General features: G+C 39.3%; 1 protein-coding gene across 1 annotated transcript in view; it reads right to left on the reverse strand.

Moving 5' to 3' along the window:
- The window catches only part of LOC150091656 (arrestin domain-containing protein 2-like), a 149,741-nt gene that overhangs the window by 91,325 nt on the left and 41,457 nt on the right, over positions 1-16,959 (reverse strand). Inside the window, exons 3-4 of the mRNA XM_090369152.1 lie at positions 8,634-8,756; positions 1,608-1,834 (exon numbers count right to left, since the gene is read on the reverse strand). Coding sequence (XP_090225278.1) covers positions 1,608-1,834; positions 8,634-8,756 — 350 coding nt within the window. The remainder of the gene's footprint in view (positions 1-1,607; positions 1,835-8,633; positions 8,757-16,959) is intronic.

Here is a 16,959-nt window from a genome sequence, read left to right on the forward strand (position 1 = left end):
GGAACAGTGGCTCGAAAATGATGAAGGTGATCCGGACTATCATATTTTTTCTGAGGGAGAGATTGCGGAAAATGTTCTTCGTGGAGAACAAGAGGACGTTACTGATGACAAAGACGATTGTTTGTTTGTTTGTTTGTTATTAGGTTTTTAGGAGCATTAGCAACTAAGGCCATATTGCTCCGGGATATGCGGTGGTCATTCCCTGACCTTTCCGCATTCTCCGTATTTGGTGGTGACGGGCTCGAACCCCGGTCTAATCAAGAAGCGTGTGCTATGCACTGCTGCTCCTTCCCACCTGGCTACGAAGGCGCCATGACAAAGACGAAGAATTAGTTGCACCTCATCCTAAATTGTCTGTTATAAGACAATATATGGATGACATCATACATTCTATTGAATAATCATCAGACCCTGATGTGCTTCCTTATTATGAACATTTTAGAGAATTTCGATCTACAGTAATAAGGAAGCAGCACCAAGGTGTAAGGGAACGGAAGCTTGATGATTTCCTCAAGACCACTTCATCACCTGGACCTGTTTCACCAGAACCCTCTACCATCAAGGAATTAACACCTCTCCCTCCACATGACAGTTATTTCTGACTCTGAAAATTGTGATTCTTTCAATTAAGTTAATATTAATATTACGTATCTTTTTTTAACGTTTTTTGTATGTTTTTTATTCAATGGAGTTTATGAATTTTAAAGTATTTTCCCCCATCTAAAATGGATTTAAATGAAAAAAGTAATGTTCACAGTGAAACCAACTTTGTGAGAGCTTTAAGAAAATAAAAAGGGGGGGGGGGACACTCCATTAGTTACATTGTATAGTTTTTGACGTGTTTAATTAAAATAAAGTTTGGTTCCTGTAGTAAATTTAATTTTATATTTTTAACAGATGATTTAGTGGCGTGTATAAATTACTCAATGTACATTATAATAATATTTTATTCATACTTATACATTATAATATCATTTTAATACACTCTGTACATTGTAAGTTCGTTGTTAATATATGTTTTTAAAATACATTCGATCTAACGGACTTTCGGTAATATCGGACACCCCTTCCCTCAATTAGTCCGTTAAATCGAGGGCCTACTGTAATAATACACTTTCTAACAGAAATAATTCGCAAATGTGAATAGTAATCACAAATTACATCAGCATCAAATTTCTAATGCACCTACAATGTTCATGCGCAATCAAATGTAGCTATAGTGAATAAACCAAGCAACAGACTTTAATAAAACAAGACAAAGAGAAAGAACGATCTGTAAATGAATTTTATGCATTTTTAAAATTTTGGAGACGAACACAAGGAATGTATTTCGTACATTTTTCCATTGCATGGACACGTTAAGGCATACTTCACTGAAAACAGTTTCCACATTCATGCGAACTATTTCGGAAAGAAAGAAAGAAGGTCAGAAGAGGCTGCCGGGTATTAACTTGCGTAGTTTCCCTTTATACCCATCTCCATGACAATCCATTGAATTCACGGAGAGGTGATGCAACCCGATGACGTCACAGGAAGGTTAAGTGCACGCGCATCTGACAGTAGAGCATTCATGATCCGAGAGAAAGAAAGAGAGAGGAAGTACTCACCAGATACTGCTCATCCATGCAGTCGATATGTGGTCCGATTATGGTGAAATATTTCATCCCCTGTGGCGGGGAAGCGTACGGAATATCTACAGTTACTTTGACGTAGTACCGAACTGTACAAGGCCTGGCCTCGAAGCTGCACGGCAGGGAACTCTCGGGGAGCTGGAACCGAAAGGAGAAGGAGTGTCGGCCACGTGGAAGGATTGGGACGCTGCCATCCACTTTGTCTGCTCAGGAATACACAGAACATTCAACAAGTCAAATTTCAAAAAGAAAAAAAGGTCTTCGCTGCTAAAATCTTAAAAAATAAATTATATTTCTTAGCAGCATTTTAAAAATATATTTAATAAACAAATTAAAATATTCGAAGATTTCTTGAGCCTAAAATGTCAAGGTGGGATTATGGCTTTTCAATAACCGATGTGCTTTAGATCCAGTTCTGAATCCAGCAAATATCATCATGACAATGAATAAAGTATATTGCTGGCAGAAAAACTGCTTAATAATATTGATTATTACTTTCTTCCTAACATTAAATGAGCTTCTGTGATATTTGCTGACGAAAATATTCCATGTCATAAAACTAATACAGTTTTTTACTATAAACATTGTACGATTGAATTCATCTTTATATATAGAGTATAAATTCTGTATAAGGCTATTGTTAGCAGTTTAGCTACAATAAGTGTGAAATGGAAAACAGGGCATTTTTATTTTTATGATTTCTTTTATCTTCTGACTCTGTGCAAATATAGTAAAAGCTACCCGGTATCCGTGCATCTTGAAAGCTCATACAACCAGAACATTTTAAAAATCATACTTAAAACAAACAAAACAAGAAAAAAAAGACAGCTGCGCCACTTACCCATCCAATAGTAAACACTGTTTTTTTTTACTGTTAATTATTTAATTAAACATTACAAAAACATATTAAATAAATCTTTCTCCTTTGAACCTGTTAATCAACCCAAATAAATCAAGGCAGATTATATTTTCACGGAAAAAATCCCCTTCTACTATTGTCTCCACTATTGAAGATATCAACACTCAGAACGTGTCAACGCATTGCGATCTCGGAATCTGGTTCGATATTAAGTTGCTTTTCCATCTACATATAGAAGAAGAAGAATTCTATTATATACAGAAAGCACATTGCTGTATACAACTCCCTTCACGGCTACAAGCGCGGGGTTTACATAAAAGAAATCACACAACATAATAAACACAAAAAAAAAAAAAAAGCATTATGACTCCTGAGAGGTTTGAACATTGGGATGATAGATTCAAGGCAGTGATGAATAGATCTCCGGGAGCAGGTTCTAATGTCCTCTGACGTGGTCCTGGGAAGGAAGTCGACCGAGTACTTTCTGCCTATATTCCTTTTCGACTGCGAATTTGTAGAGGTCGCCGTCCAAGGACTGTGTGTCTTGCAGCATTTGCACGGGTAGGAACGATCAGTTAGCTTTAACCGGTTTGGAATGGCCTGTAGGACTGGGGATTAGCCCTAAGGCTTGGGACCGGGATCCTCCATCCGCACTTAGCCCAGAAATCTGGCACTGAAATAATGCCGACCATCATTTTGATAGCAAAGACGAGTCTTCTCTCGTGAATAATGGCAGGAAGACGTCTGATGTTGAGAGCTGCCGCCATCTGGCACTTGCACTTGTCCTTGGTGAAGGGGGAAGCCGAAATTTCCATATGGTCCACTTCAGTAGCCAGAGTTCCCCCGCGAAAATACGTCTAAGATGGGTCGTAGCAGTTGAAGTCCAGACTTCGGCGCCATAGAGTATGACCGGATAAACACATGTCTTAATATATCTGCACCCAACCGCCTCGTCATGGACGTGCATTAGTTGTTGTTTAATCATCCACCGGAGTCGACAGAACTTTATTTTCAAGTGGTCTATGTGCGGTAGAAAGGAGAGCTTTTGATCAAAAATAACGCCCAGATCTGTATGTTGTTGGATAGCAGAAATCGCGCATCCTCTTAAAATGGATTGTACTATTGTTGGGCTCCGTTTGAGAGAGAGAGTCAACTGTTTTGACTTCTCAGGATTGATTTGAAGTCCGAAACCGGAGAGGAAGGCCTCAAGGTTCCGGATTTTCTGAAGGATTAAGGTATTGATGTATTCAGCAGTGTCTCCAGGGCTGATGGGAGTAAACAGTTTTATGTCATCGGCAAAGGTGAGGATATCAGTTCGGCCTGTCACAAATGGCACGAGAACAGCTGAGAACAAGATTCCGGACAGGACCCCAGCCTTGTGGGACTCCAGCTGTAATAGTTCTGGTATAGCGCAGATTGCCATCGCGAACAATAATGGTCCTGTTCTCCAGCCTTGTCTGAATAAACCAGAGCACGTCTCCACCAATGAGGTAATACTCACGTAGTAGCCTTGCCAATGCGTGAACGGATACGGAATCAAATGCTGCCTGGACGTCGATATACGTAACGGTGATTTCCGAACGGTGCTCAAATGCCTCGAGGATCTTGGTAGTGGTGGTGACTATATTTGTAGCAGTGGATCTTGACCGGGTAGCATAGTGGATCTGCGGTAGCTGTTGTGGCATAATTTGGATGGTTAATGTTCTTAGAATAGATTTCTCAAAGAGCTTTAATAGGCATGATGCAGAGGAAATTGGACGGAAGTGACTGGGCTGAGAAGCAGAGCGTGTTTTCGGCAGCGGTCTTACTAGACAGACATGCCACATAGGAGGAAAAATTTTTGATTAAGGATCTTGTTAAATAACGACAGGATAGGATCAACAACAAATGTACTGAGAAATTTCAGCATAAACTGAGGAATTCCGTCGGCACCTGATGCGCCCGTAGGTGCTAAGCTATTCATTGCGTCGATCAGCTGGTATTTAGTGAGATGAACTGAATTTAAGGGGTCTGTCGAAATCGGATTGATTGGGAATTCCATTGACGTAGTGGATTCTGGCTGAGCAGCGAACCTAGTTATATGGTCGAGCCAGCTGCTCATATTGAGCGAGTCAATGGCGTCCTCTGATTGAATTCTATGGAAGGGCTTCCCCTTATTTATGGTATCCTCTAGGTGAAGTTTTATCGCCTCCCTCTTGTTCCGAATAAAAAGCGCCCTAGCTCGGGAATAAGCAGTTCTGGAGGGTGAGCCGGAGTTTTTCCACTTTTTGTGCAAATTCTGTTTAACGTGGAAACTTTCATAGACTTTTGGATTCCACCAGGCCTTTGAATGCTCTGTGATGGTTGCAGCATAGAGAAACAGTGGCTATCCATCTTGTCATCAGGTCAATCCCGAGTTCGGGATCGCATTCCTCAAGGACATCCCATGGGATTGCTTGAGCCGCATAAACACACTTTTCAGGATTAAGGTATTTGGGCGCTCTAATTGTTTTGGACTTCTTACTCACGAAATCGGTCCGGCTTTGCTGGAAAAACGGAGTTATATGCTATATCAGCTGTCTGGCGACCGTCCAAAAATATATCACGTCATGCATCTACCCACCTATCCTGTATGGTTCAGAGATATGGGCGTCAGCTACTACAACAGTCAAAAAAGTATTCCCGTAGAGTACTTCTTAGATGGAATTCCTGGAAACTTTGCCTTCCCCTGGCGTGTCACAACACCTCAATAGCAAGAGAAGTAGGCAGTATTCGTCTTCTGCAGATTATAATGTGGAGAAGAGTCCTCTTCTTGACGAGGTCTGTGAACCTAACTTTTGGGATGTCTGCTTCTGAAGGATTGTCCAAAGCTCTCTCCGTGAAAATCCTATCTTATTATTACTACACTTCAACAGGCTCAATCTCTCCAGAAGACTTCTCCAGACTCAGATGCTCACTTTGCTCCATCCCTCGACTGCGACTGGAATACCTTTGTGCAAGATTCCCATTACTGAAGACAGGTCCTCCGTAAGCTGTAAGATACAGCTTACGGAGGACCTGTCTCACAAGTATCTAACAATGGTCGACCGGACCTCTACAGGTATTCCAATTCGAAACTGTTCATAACAAGAAGGTTTGGATGTCAAAGCTGAAACAATTTACTGGCTGTTATTTATAATCTTTAATATAAAATACTTGTTAGTATATTCAACTAAATGTGTTGAACATTTTCTGTACGGCCATCGTTCAAGAACATTGTATAGCAGTGTATTATAAGTTGTTTATTACGAGAGGTTTCTGAAAAGTAAGGTAACACATTTTTTCTCTCGATGATGTTTAATAATACGAAGTTGAAATTACACAGCAAGAAATAACTGAACATGCGCCACTTCTCCACAGTTTCCAGTTTTATTGATGCACTTGTCCCAGCGATGGATCAGTTTATCAATACCAGTGCTGAAGAAGTCCTTGCCCACACGCAGTGACCAACATCGCACCGCCTGATGAACTTCCTCATCCGCGGTGAAATGCATTCCTGAAAGGTATTTTTTCAGATGGCCGAACAAATGGAAGTCTGAAGGGGCTAAGTCGGGACCGTAGGGGAGATGTGACAGAGTTTCCCAACGATTAAGGCGCAACCACTCACGAGTGGTGTGGGCAGTGTGTGGAGTTGCGTTGTCGTGCAACAAAATCACGCCGCTTGTCAGGAGTCCTGGTCGTTTGCGTCGAATGTTGACTTACAGTTTTTCCAACGTTGCACAGTATATGTGTGCATTGATTGTTCCTCCCTTCGGCAAGAAATCCACCAACCGAATGCCTTGGCGATCCTAGAACACTGTGGACATGACTTTTCGGAAACTGGGAATAGTTCTGAATTTTTTGCGCACAGGAGATTGTGGATGTTTCCAGGTCATGGAGTCTTGTTTGCTCTGTGGGGTAAAGTGATGAACCCACGTTCGTCTGCTGTGACTATGCGAGTGAGAAAATTCTCTCTGTCGCTGTATCGCAACAGGTTCTCCAGACATCCCCATGCGTTTTGCTTTGTCCTCCTCTGACAATTGTCGGGGCATCGTGAACAATTTCGTGAACAGTCGACTTACTCACGTTCACTATTTGTGCAATTCCACTCGCCTGTTTTCAAGAACGATGCCCTTAATGCGCGAAATGTCTTTTGTCTTGCTCGATGAAGGCCTGCCCGCCCGATATCGATCTTCAATGTCAACACGGCCCGCTTTAAATTCATTGCACCAAAAACACACCTGCTTCTTTGTCATCACCTTTTTGCCATACACAGCAACCAGTTCACGGTGAATGTGACTTGGTGAAGACCCTTTTGCTTGCAGAAAGCGAATAACTTCACGAACACCTGTTTTGGACCACACTCGCACGGTAGCCGCCATTTTGCAACTGGAATCTGCTGTGAGGCGACAGTACCGCAACACTGCACTGGCGGTCTTTTTGAACGTTATTAAGGGGTCTATCTGTCCACCACGTTTCGTTTCATTCCCTTTCACCATTATTAAGAAAAAAACGTGTCACCTTACTTTTCGGAAAACCCTCGTATATGTTTATGTTACATTATTTTTAAGATGCCATGTGCTCTGTTTTTATATGTATCCTACTGCGGGCCTCTGGAACCTCGCCGTTATGGGTATTATGTACTAAGTTCTGTACTTCCGTTTGCATACAAAGATCATTAAATGTTTAACAAGGCAGCAATTTATATTACATGAAGAATCATGTAAAAGTGGCAATCACAGGGAAAACAGTTTGCCAACAGAGCCGGGCTACAATTAAGTTAGATATAAACAAGTTTCCTGCTCAACTGGATGGGGTTTCTACTTTTAGTTTTTGCTTTATAAAATATGGGAATAATAGGTATACTTCGATAAATGGCTTGTACAAAAACATTCGGTTTTCGCTTTTTTTTTTGTCTTCTCATTATCCAAATTAAAATGGCAACCCAAGATGTTTACTTAAGCTCACGTTCGGAGGTACGCTAATTGAAAATTAATTTCCCCCTAACATTATCGATATTTTCATCGATTTTTCATGCATCGAAGAACGCTCCTGGGCTTGTTATAAAAAACAGATTCTAATGATCTTCTTGTCTTTGGTGGAAACCGACAATTTTATAAATTCGGATAATCTTGGTTGAGTTAACTGTGTCACAAGTTGTGGAGTAACCAATACCTAACCGATTTTCAATTATGCCAATGTGCGATTATTTCACAGAAAGTTTTGGTTGGATCCAAAACACGGCATCCTTCAAATACGAACAGTGAGAATAAAAATTCAACTTTTTACTTCGACCTTCGCTATTAATGCATTATCTGTGAGTTAACACTGTCTATTGAATAAAAAGGCAGTTCTGCCGCCGAAGTAACTAAAATTGGCTTTTCTATTTCCATTTCTATTATTTTGCTGAGAAATCTCCAGCAGTTCTCCAACTTCATCTTTTTTGGTCACATCCTCTCTTTCTTTTCGATTGAAGCCAAGTCAAAGAACCAACACTTGCTCCGAGGAAAGACACACACACAAAAAAAACAAAAAAACTTCAGTCTATTTAGAAAAAAATTTTTTTAGAATTGCTAGCAATTTTCCGAACTATTTGGGAGGTTAATATATAAAGCGGTCGATGCTAAACGTTTGACATTTAGATATGAACCCGTGATATTTTTTCTCAAAGAAGAACTCTTATAAACAGAATATTTGCATACAGCACTGCTTATCTGCTTGATAATAATTTACGGATTTAAAAATTTTATTAATGTAGATATTTGTGTCTGTTGTGTGTACACAACAGACACAAATATCTACATGTGTGGATGTCTGTTGTGTGTAACACAACAAGACACCAAGGATACCAAGTCATCAAATCTAGGTAAAAGTAATTCAGTCTATAGCAAATGATTGTAAAACTCTAGATATTTCTAATAAAACTGAACAAGCGGTCAAGAATCACACTGAAAGTACCCAATAGCTAGACAACTTGATTTTTGTATTTATGCCATAAGAAAGTACGGTATAAAGTTGCATATGAGATTAGAAAGAAGCAACCTCCAAACAAATAAGTTTGAATACTGTTAGTATCAATAAAATCAATGCGTTAACTGACAAACATTGTATTAATGAGATTATGAAATTAAATATTATGACCTTACCTTTACCCCAGATTACAGTTCTCTCGTCTACAAACACCTGGTCATCTTTAACTGTCCGTCGATCGCCGCTCACCACGACTTTCCATTCAGCATGCGCCTTACCTCTTAACACTACTCGAATAGCTGAAAATATCAAATAAATCATCGATCAGTATTTTTTAAGAAAAAAATTCGCTTTCAGTAAGGGAAAAAGAGTGCATCATAAAGATCATACGAACTTTTCAACATTCAAAACTCTTCTGGCAAACTTCGGGAGCGTGTTAGATTATAGATACAAAGATCTCATAAGGCCTTCTCCAAATATCCACCATAATCCCGGGTGTACGCATCACACTGATAAACATGAACTCAGTATTATTCAGAACTCTTCTATCTACTACACCAACCCAGAGTTAATACTAAGCGGTTGGTCAATGGGACTGAACAAATGGAGCGAACAGTTTCTTGAGCCGATGTAAGTTATTGTCCCATTTCTAGTACATTATCACCGTCTCCGCTGAAGTTCATTGAAGAAAGGGCAGACGACAAAGATGTACACGAAGTTAGGCGTCACCAGACTCAAGAGCTGGAAAATGTGACCCTTCAACATGCAACGCACGTTAGACAAAACTTTGAGACATCCCGAAATGTCAACCACTTTTCGTAGTTGACAGGTTATTAGCAACCGCTCGCAGAATGTTTTCGTGATCTTGCACATTGATCCTCTGGAGACGACCATTCTGCTAATGTGGGATTATGGAGACCGTTTTCGAAGCAGTAGATGGGCATCACTAAAAATAGAGCGTTCACGATGCCTAGTGTCTGAAAATCTACGAAGAAGAGTCTTTCTTTCAGAAGGATTAGGTTGCCGTCCTGAAATCGTATGTCTATATATTCTTTTGCAATTAGTCAACTTTAAAAAAAAATAAAAATATGAAACTGAACAATAAAACCAACCTTTGAACTCACACAACGGCTATTAGTTATCTGGCGACTCTGCGTGGTAAGAAACTAATTGAGTCCGGTAGAAGCAAAGTGCTATAAACCAGTTTTCTTGTTTTTATTGATATAAAATTAAGACAATTAAGCAAAAATCAACAGAAACAGAAACATTTTTATTACATCTGCTAGTATTCATTATATTCCAATTTTCCTTTTTTTTTATCATGTTTCTTTTTCACGCCTTTTTAATTTATACCACTCTTCCTCTAAACAGAATATCAAATTATCAAGATGTAATAACTTTAACAGTCCAGTGTTGGCATTCGAGGTGAGCGGACGCTCTTCGTCAGGGCTCCTCAGTTAAGTGGATTGTTGATTAGTGCTTTTAAATATTTGATTTATTTAGATATTATTGGATTATTTTGTTATAGGTTTTCCAGTAACAGTTTAATTTTAATAATATTATAGATATAATTTTTTAAAGTTAATTTTCATTGATATTTAGCTAATTTTATAATGGTAGTTGCGAGATCTGCCTTAAATACGTCACAGGGTACCGTGACTCACACTGAAATAACCAATGGCGATTTACGGATGAGTCATGATTTATTCCGTTGCGGAACCTGTGGAATGTTTTCCAAGGTCGACCTGGTGACTAATCATAGCTCACCTGGGGATTCTTTTCTTTGTGATCGATGTAAGGAGTGCACCGATCTTAAATTATAATTTGGTGCACGGATGGAACAATTTGAGTCCCTGAAAAAACGGGTGCTTGCTCTCGAGAATAATGCATCTGGGAGCTCGTCAGGGACTTAAGACTCCAGCAATCTACCAAGTGATGCACACCTGACTCGGGCCTCAAAACAGAAAAACCAAGTGCAAACTACTCTGGTTAAGAAGGCATTGTTTTATTAGGAGACTCCATTGTCAGAGAAACGGGGAATATTTTTTGTAATAAGGATAGGTGGAGTAGAACCAGGGTATGTCTGCCGGGAGCAACTATTAATGATGTCACCAACAGATTGTCAGATTTTAAAGGAAGGGGGTGAAGAGAATATTATTATTCATGTGGGGACTAATGATATTAAACGTACACGATCTGCGATTTGTTGGAAAAATACAGGACCATGCTGAGGAAATGCCGCGAGCTAGGCCACAATGTCTATGTGTCCGCAATTCTGCCCAGACACGATAGGAGGGTTATATGTTAAAAGCCTTGTGGATTAACTTAACACTTGAAGGACTCTGCAAGGCTTTAGGGGAGAAATTTCTATCAGCTTGGCCCACACTTGTAGGTAGAAGGAATTTGTTTTGTAGAGACGGGATACACTTAAACAAAGGTGGTGCAAAGGTTTTTGCCAGTATTATTGAGGATACCTTAAAGGTTCAGGGAAACTGCTAGTTAGGGGGGGGGGATGTGGGTAATACTGACACGCGTTTATCTGATAATATTGGTCAAAGTAACTCTTGCACATACCTCAAGAGTTCTTATCTGTTACCCCAAATGGACATATTATCTAGATGTTCTGGGGACAGAAACGTTTCAAGTGAGCGGGTAGCTAATGCCAGGGAAGAGAGCCTAAAAGTCTTCAAGGGTTGTGTTAGGGTTGTTAAATATACAAGAACAGTAAGTCCTAATTGTTTATACAGTAATGTTAGAAGTGTCGTCAATAAAATGAGCGAATTCGAACTGCTGGTTAAAACAAGTAACGCGGACATAATAGGGCTTACGGAGACGTGATGCCACCCGAAAATTGGGGATGATGAGTTTCAGTACAGCTTGTATAATGTATTTAGGAAGGATAGGATAGATAGAAGGGGTGGTGGGGTAATGCTTCTTATCAGAAGCAGCCTGAGTGCGACGATAGCTTTCCCGGATTCAGACGTTTCACGTGCTAGTATAGAATCTGTATGGTGTGAGACAATTGGAAACAAAGGTATAATGCGAGTAGGAGTAATCTACAGACCAGGTGATTGTGAAGATTATGACGAAAGCCTCTACATGCAAATGGAATGGGCAAGTAAGCATCAATGTCTTATTATGGGTGATTTCAAGTTGCCTCTAATTGATTGGAGTAAATGGGAAGGAAACTAGACATGGAGAACAAAATTTTTAAATCAACTAGATGACTGTTATTTGTATCAATATGTCAGGGAAAGTACTAGAGGAAAGAATATCCTAGACCTCATCATCACCCATGAATCAGATGATATAACAGGGCTGACAGTAGAGGAACCAGTAGCAGGAAGTGATCACGGAGTTCTACGGTGGATGATGACGAGAGAGGTAGCAGCAGTAAAAGGCAAAGGAATTGGTTTTAATTTCAGAAAAGCAAATTATGATGCCCTAAGGTACTACATGGCCTCTATTAACTGGGTAGATATCGCGCAGAGAATGAATACATTTGAACTGTGGTATGCTTTTAAAACATTAATCACAGATGCCTTGAATGCGTATATACCATTAAAAAATACTCCATGAGGAGGGTTCCAAGTTGGATGAATAGTGAAGTTGCCACATTACTTGAGCAGAAAAAGGTGGCATGGAACAGTTACAGAGCAATAAAAAGTACTGAACCTATAACAGCTACAAGGTGATCTGTAATAGAGCCACAGAAAAGGTTCGACAGGCAAAGGCAGTTTATGAGAAATCACTAGCAAACAGAGCAAAGAGGGGGGATAAGGAATTCTTCACATATATAAATACCAAGAAGAGCGGGACAAACCAGATCGGACCTTTACGTAAGGGAAAGGGGATAGTATTAAATACACCAGCTGCCGTTGCAGATGAACACAATAGTTATTTTGCATCGATATTTACAAATGAAAAGCCTTTTGTGGCAATGGGAAATTGTGGGGGCGAAGTTGAAAAATATGTAATTAATGATATTGGAATTTCGCAAGATTATTTAATGAAAAAAACTTTCGAGCCTACAGGCCAGTAAGGCTCCTGGAGTTGATGGAATATACCCTATAATTTTAAGGGAGGCGGAAAGTGAGTGCATTGCACAATTGAGGCTAATTATGCGAGCATCACTAGACTCTGGGGAGATTCCGTTGGATTGGAAAAGTGCCAATGTATCTCCCATACATAAGGTTGGCTCTAAGAGTGAAGTGGGAAATTATCGACCTGTCACTCTGACTTCAGTGGTAGGGAAAATCATGGAGGCAATGATCAAGGGTGGAATTCAGGATCATTTGGATCGAATTCAAATTCTCAAGGATACTCAGCATGGTTTTGTGAAGGGAAAATCATGTTTAACAAATCTGGTTCGCTATTTTGAAAGGGTCACTCACAAGCTTGATTTAGGGAATAATTTAGACATTGTTTATTTAGATTTCAGCAAAGATTTTGACTCAGTCCCACATGAGCGGTTGCTTTATAAGCTGGAACAGGTTGGAATCACTGGGAAAATCCTTAGATGGATAGCAGGATGGCTTCAGGGCAGGAGGCAGAGGGTTGTGATAAATGGCTATTCCTCAGATTGGGTTGATGTAAGAAGTGGGGTTCCCCAAGGATCAGTATTAGGACCACTGTTGTTTTTAATTTTCATAAACGACATCGATGAAGGGATAGAGGGCGTGATGTATAAATTTGCAGGTGATGTTAAAATTGGTAGAGTAGTTAATGATCACTGTCAAGCTAAGCTTGTTCAGAGAGACCTAGATAGACTTCAGGAATGGTCAGAAAAATGGCAGCTATGCTTTAATCCAACAAAGTATAAGGTATTACACCTGGGAAACAGTAATCCCAAAATAACTTATTCACTTGGTGGAGTTCAACTAAACCCAGTACTGGAGGAAAGGGACTTGGGTGTTACGATACGGTCAGACATGAAATTCTCTGAGCATTGTAAACAGGTTGCAAGGAAGGCTCATGGTGTCCTATCGATGATCGATCGAACCTTTGCAAGTAGAGATAGGGACGTGATAATCCCATTATATAAGGCTTTTGTTAGACCACACTTGGAATACTGTGTTCAAGTATGGAGACCGCACCTAAAGAAAGACATCGAGCTTCTTGAAAGGGTGCAAAGAAGGGTAACTCGCCTGGTGAGATCGGCAAAAGGGTGTCCTTATGAAGAAAGACTTCGAATATGTGGGTTGCAGGTGTTTGGAAACTAGACACCCTTTTGCCAATTTTGTAACAATTAAGAACAAAACTCTTAATTGTGCGATCCCCCAACTTTTTTGTCCCAGTATCGGATTAGCTTTCTCTTATTGATTGACATTTTTGAAAAATGAATGACAGTTATGTGGAATGAAAGGTGAAAAGTCGATAATGTCTTTATTTTTAAGTTATGAAACATGACAACACACTGGATACAGAGGAGGTTGTGGAACGGTACAAAACCGCTTTGCTGACCTCATACGCTGCTCTTCAAATCCAGGACGCGGAATATTATGAAGTCACTGTTACTCTTCTTGTATAAAAGTTAAGAAGTCGCGACAAATCCATTGAACTTTAAACCAGTTTTCTTGTCCTCTGCTTACTTTATTTTTGCAACACATTTTCTAGTAGTTCAGTTGAGAGGAATTCAGGCCGCACCATTTATGTGCAATATGAAAGTTTTTTTTGTGATTCCTTTATATAATTTTATGCCATTTCTCAGAACACACAGGCCAAGTTGTATGTGTATTAAGCGTCAAAGAAATTACGGCTATGGGACGTCAGTATATATCATGTCTGTAATTTCGTGTATTCTTCAGTTTTTCTGAACGAAAAACCAGAGTTTTTTGGAGAAACCTAGCCTGCAACCGACCAATCAGCCATGCTTGCAAAAACACCCAAAAAATTCCTCGCGTCATTGACGGGGTTCGAATCTAGGCCTTTTTTCATCCGGCGTAATGGCCACTGTGCTACCCCGCGAAGGTTGAGAAGACTCAGCAGTATCAAAATTAAGTCATTTGGTAAGAAAGAACGTCCAGAACTTGTGGTCGATAACGTTGATAGACAATTCTAGATTTTCAAATATTTTCATCCAAGTTAAAAGAACATTTAGGTTCCTATTTTGTCCATCATAAGTATCAGGGTATTCAATTATATGCTTGGCTTTGTTTGAGAACATGTTTACATGTTTTTGTAAACCGATAGCATTTCCTGCGAGCCTTGCATGACCTCAGTTTTATCCCAATCGTGGTTTATCACGAAAATTACTTATATGAAACTTTGAAGCCGTTCCACTTTTATGTTTTCAGAGTTGTCAGTGTTACTCTATGAAATCAACGAATAGGTTTTAGACTTATGCTTCAAATAGAACACATTTTAATCTACAAGAAACATAGACTAAGTAAAAAACTGTTGCAATGGTTTATATCACTTTTATTTTGAAGGGCTCAATTAGTAATAACTAGTTAGATTCAGTGCGAGGTGGTCGGAGAACTGGTTTTGTCTTTCGATATTACGATCTGCGCCTGTGCAGATCGGAATATGCAAGTCGAAGCGAACAAGGTAATAACTGATATTCATAAACTCAGTTTCAAGAAGGTATTTTTGAATGCATGTTCAAAAGAAGGTTTTGCTTTATTATTAATCCCTTAGCACGCTCTCGAAGTTTGACAGAAGATTTCAGAATCACCTTGCACACGTGTTGACAACATGCTCCTCTGTAAAAACATGCCGCTACCAAAATAGGCTTAGCGGTATTACTACTTGAAAAAGCAGAGCACTCCCAGTATGTTTCCAATTTCGAAGGAATGTCCGGATATGACTATGCGCTTCCCTGCATGCCCTTGGAGGTTTGGGGAAGAGGCAGAGTTGTGCAATACAGGCGCAACAGGAATCACTGTTTTTCTTATGCTTGGGTTGTCACTAAAAGTGCTCAATGGAGCGTGAATCAGTTCTTTGGTTTGTGCTAGCTTCAGTGACGTCAAACAGCCTACGGGAATATGGTGTATCCTCAGTGCGTGCTCCTCTTTACAACTTAAAATTTGGGTGTTGGTTTTCTTAGACAAGTCATGCTGGAAATTTACTGAATCAATCAATGATAAGGAATTTAGTCTTGCACACCATTTCAAGGAAACAGACATCTGTGATCCGCTGCGATAAAAAGTGGTCAAACAGAAAGAACTCAAAAATGCAATCGACTAATGAAGGGCTTGTTGATTTACATTACGACAGAAATAGGAGATAAAAAACAGTGTACAGGAAATAATTTTAAGGTAACAGTAACATCAACTTAAAAGGTTGTTAGCTGAACTGGCATTTCGCAGCAAAAAGCGAGTTCAGCTAATAACTGTAAATTCGTTTCATTTTTTATAACCTTCGACATCCTCCATTAATACAGCGAGACTTCTAAAATGCTTCCAACTCCAGATAAGTTTCCTCACACGAAATCTGTTTGCATTTTACCACATATTAAATAAACACAATCTCTACACAATAAAAACACGCAACCAACAACATTAATGCTGAATAAAAGAAACACTTTCTTATTCATCTTATAATCGATTAGATATAATAAAAGAAAGGCTGTCTCAAGAAATTTGCGCTCGCTTTTATTATCAGGAAAACTTATTCATATCTTTAACCATAATCATGTTTAAGAAAGCAAAGGAATTTATTTTTAATGTTTGTTTTCGTGAAGCAAGATTAAAAATTCATTTATAATAAGCTGTAAAGGTGTACCATTTTAGGTTGCTAATGGTCTGTTCAAATAAAATCGCACAAGGGGACGCAAAAAATTGTTTTGTAAGCCATCAGGCTCTTGAAACAATGTTTTATGGTGACTCCAAACACAAAGGTTGTGGAGACCAGTATTATTACAGTACTGTGGGTGGATGCAGGGTTGCCAAGTTGGAAAATGCTTGTTCAAAGTTAATTTTTTAAAGTTAATTTTCGATCCCTAATATCTTCAAAACGATAATCAGTAACAATAAATTAAAAAACTAATTCATGTGTGCAAATTGAAATTTAAAAAAAATCAGTGAATATTCTTTGAAAACTACTGCTCTAAACATTTCAAAATCCTGCATATTTCTTAAAATATCCACGAGTTTTTTTTTTTTTTTCAAAACCCCAAACACGAGAGGTATTAGAACCTATAGTATTTAGTACCGTGCTTGGGTTGAAGGTTGAGAAGACGAGAGAAGATATTTGTTGACATTAGACTTGAACTTCTGTAGATTGTAATTTTCAGGAAATACGTATGAAGGAAGGTTGTTCCAGAAAACAGCAGTTGAATGAATAAACGAGGAAGATGAAAAGTTGGTTCTGTGAGTTTGAGGTTGGACAGTAAATGGATGTTGGCTGGTGCGTCACGTGTCAGACTGTTTTGAAAGAGAGAGAGCGGGAATTATAGAAGCCAATTCAGTAGAACAGTGCCATTGGAAGTATCTGCAGAAAAGGCATGCAGCAGAAACAGTTCTATGAGACGAGACAGCGAGTGGAGAGACTCTGTTAGAG

The sequence above is a fragment of the Mastigoproctus giganteus genome, chromosome 1 (genome assembly GCF_048544385.1).
Source record: "Mastigoproctus giganteus isolate SK-2022 chromosome 1, ASM4854438v1, whole genome shotgun sequence".
NCBI lineage: Eukaryota > Metazoa > Arthropoda > Arachnida > Uropygi > Thelyphonidae > Mastigoproctus > Mastigoproctus giganteus.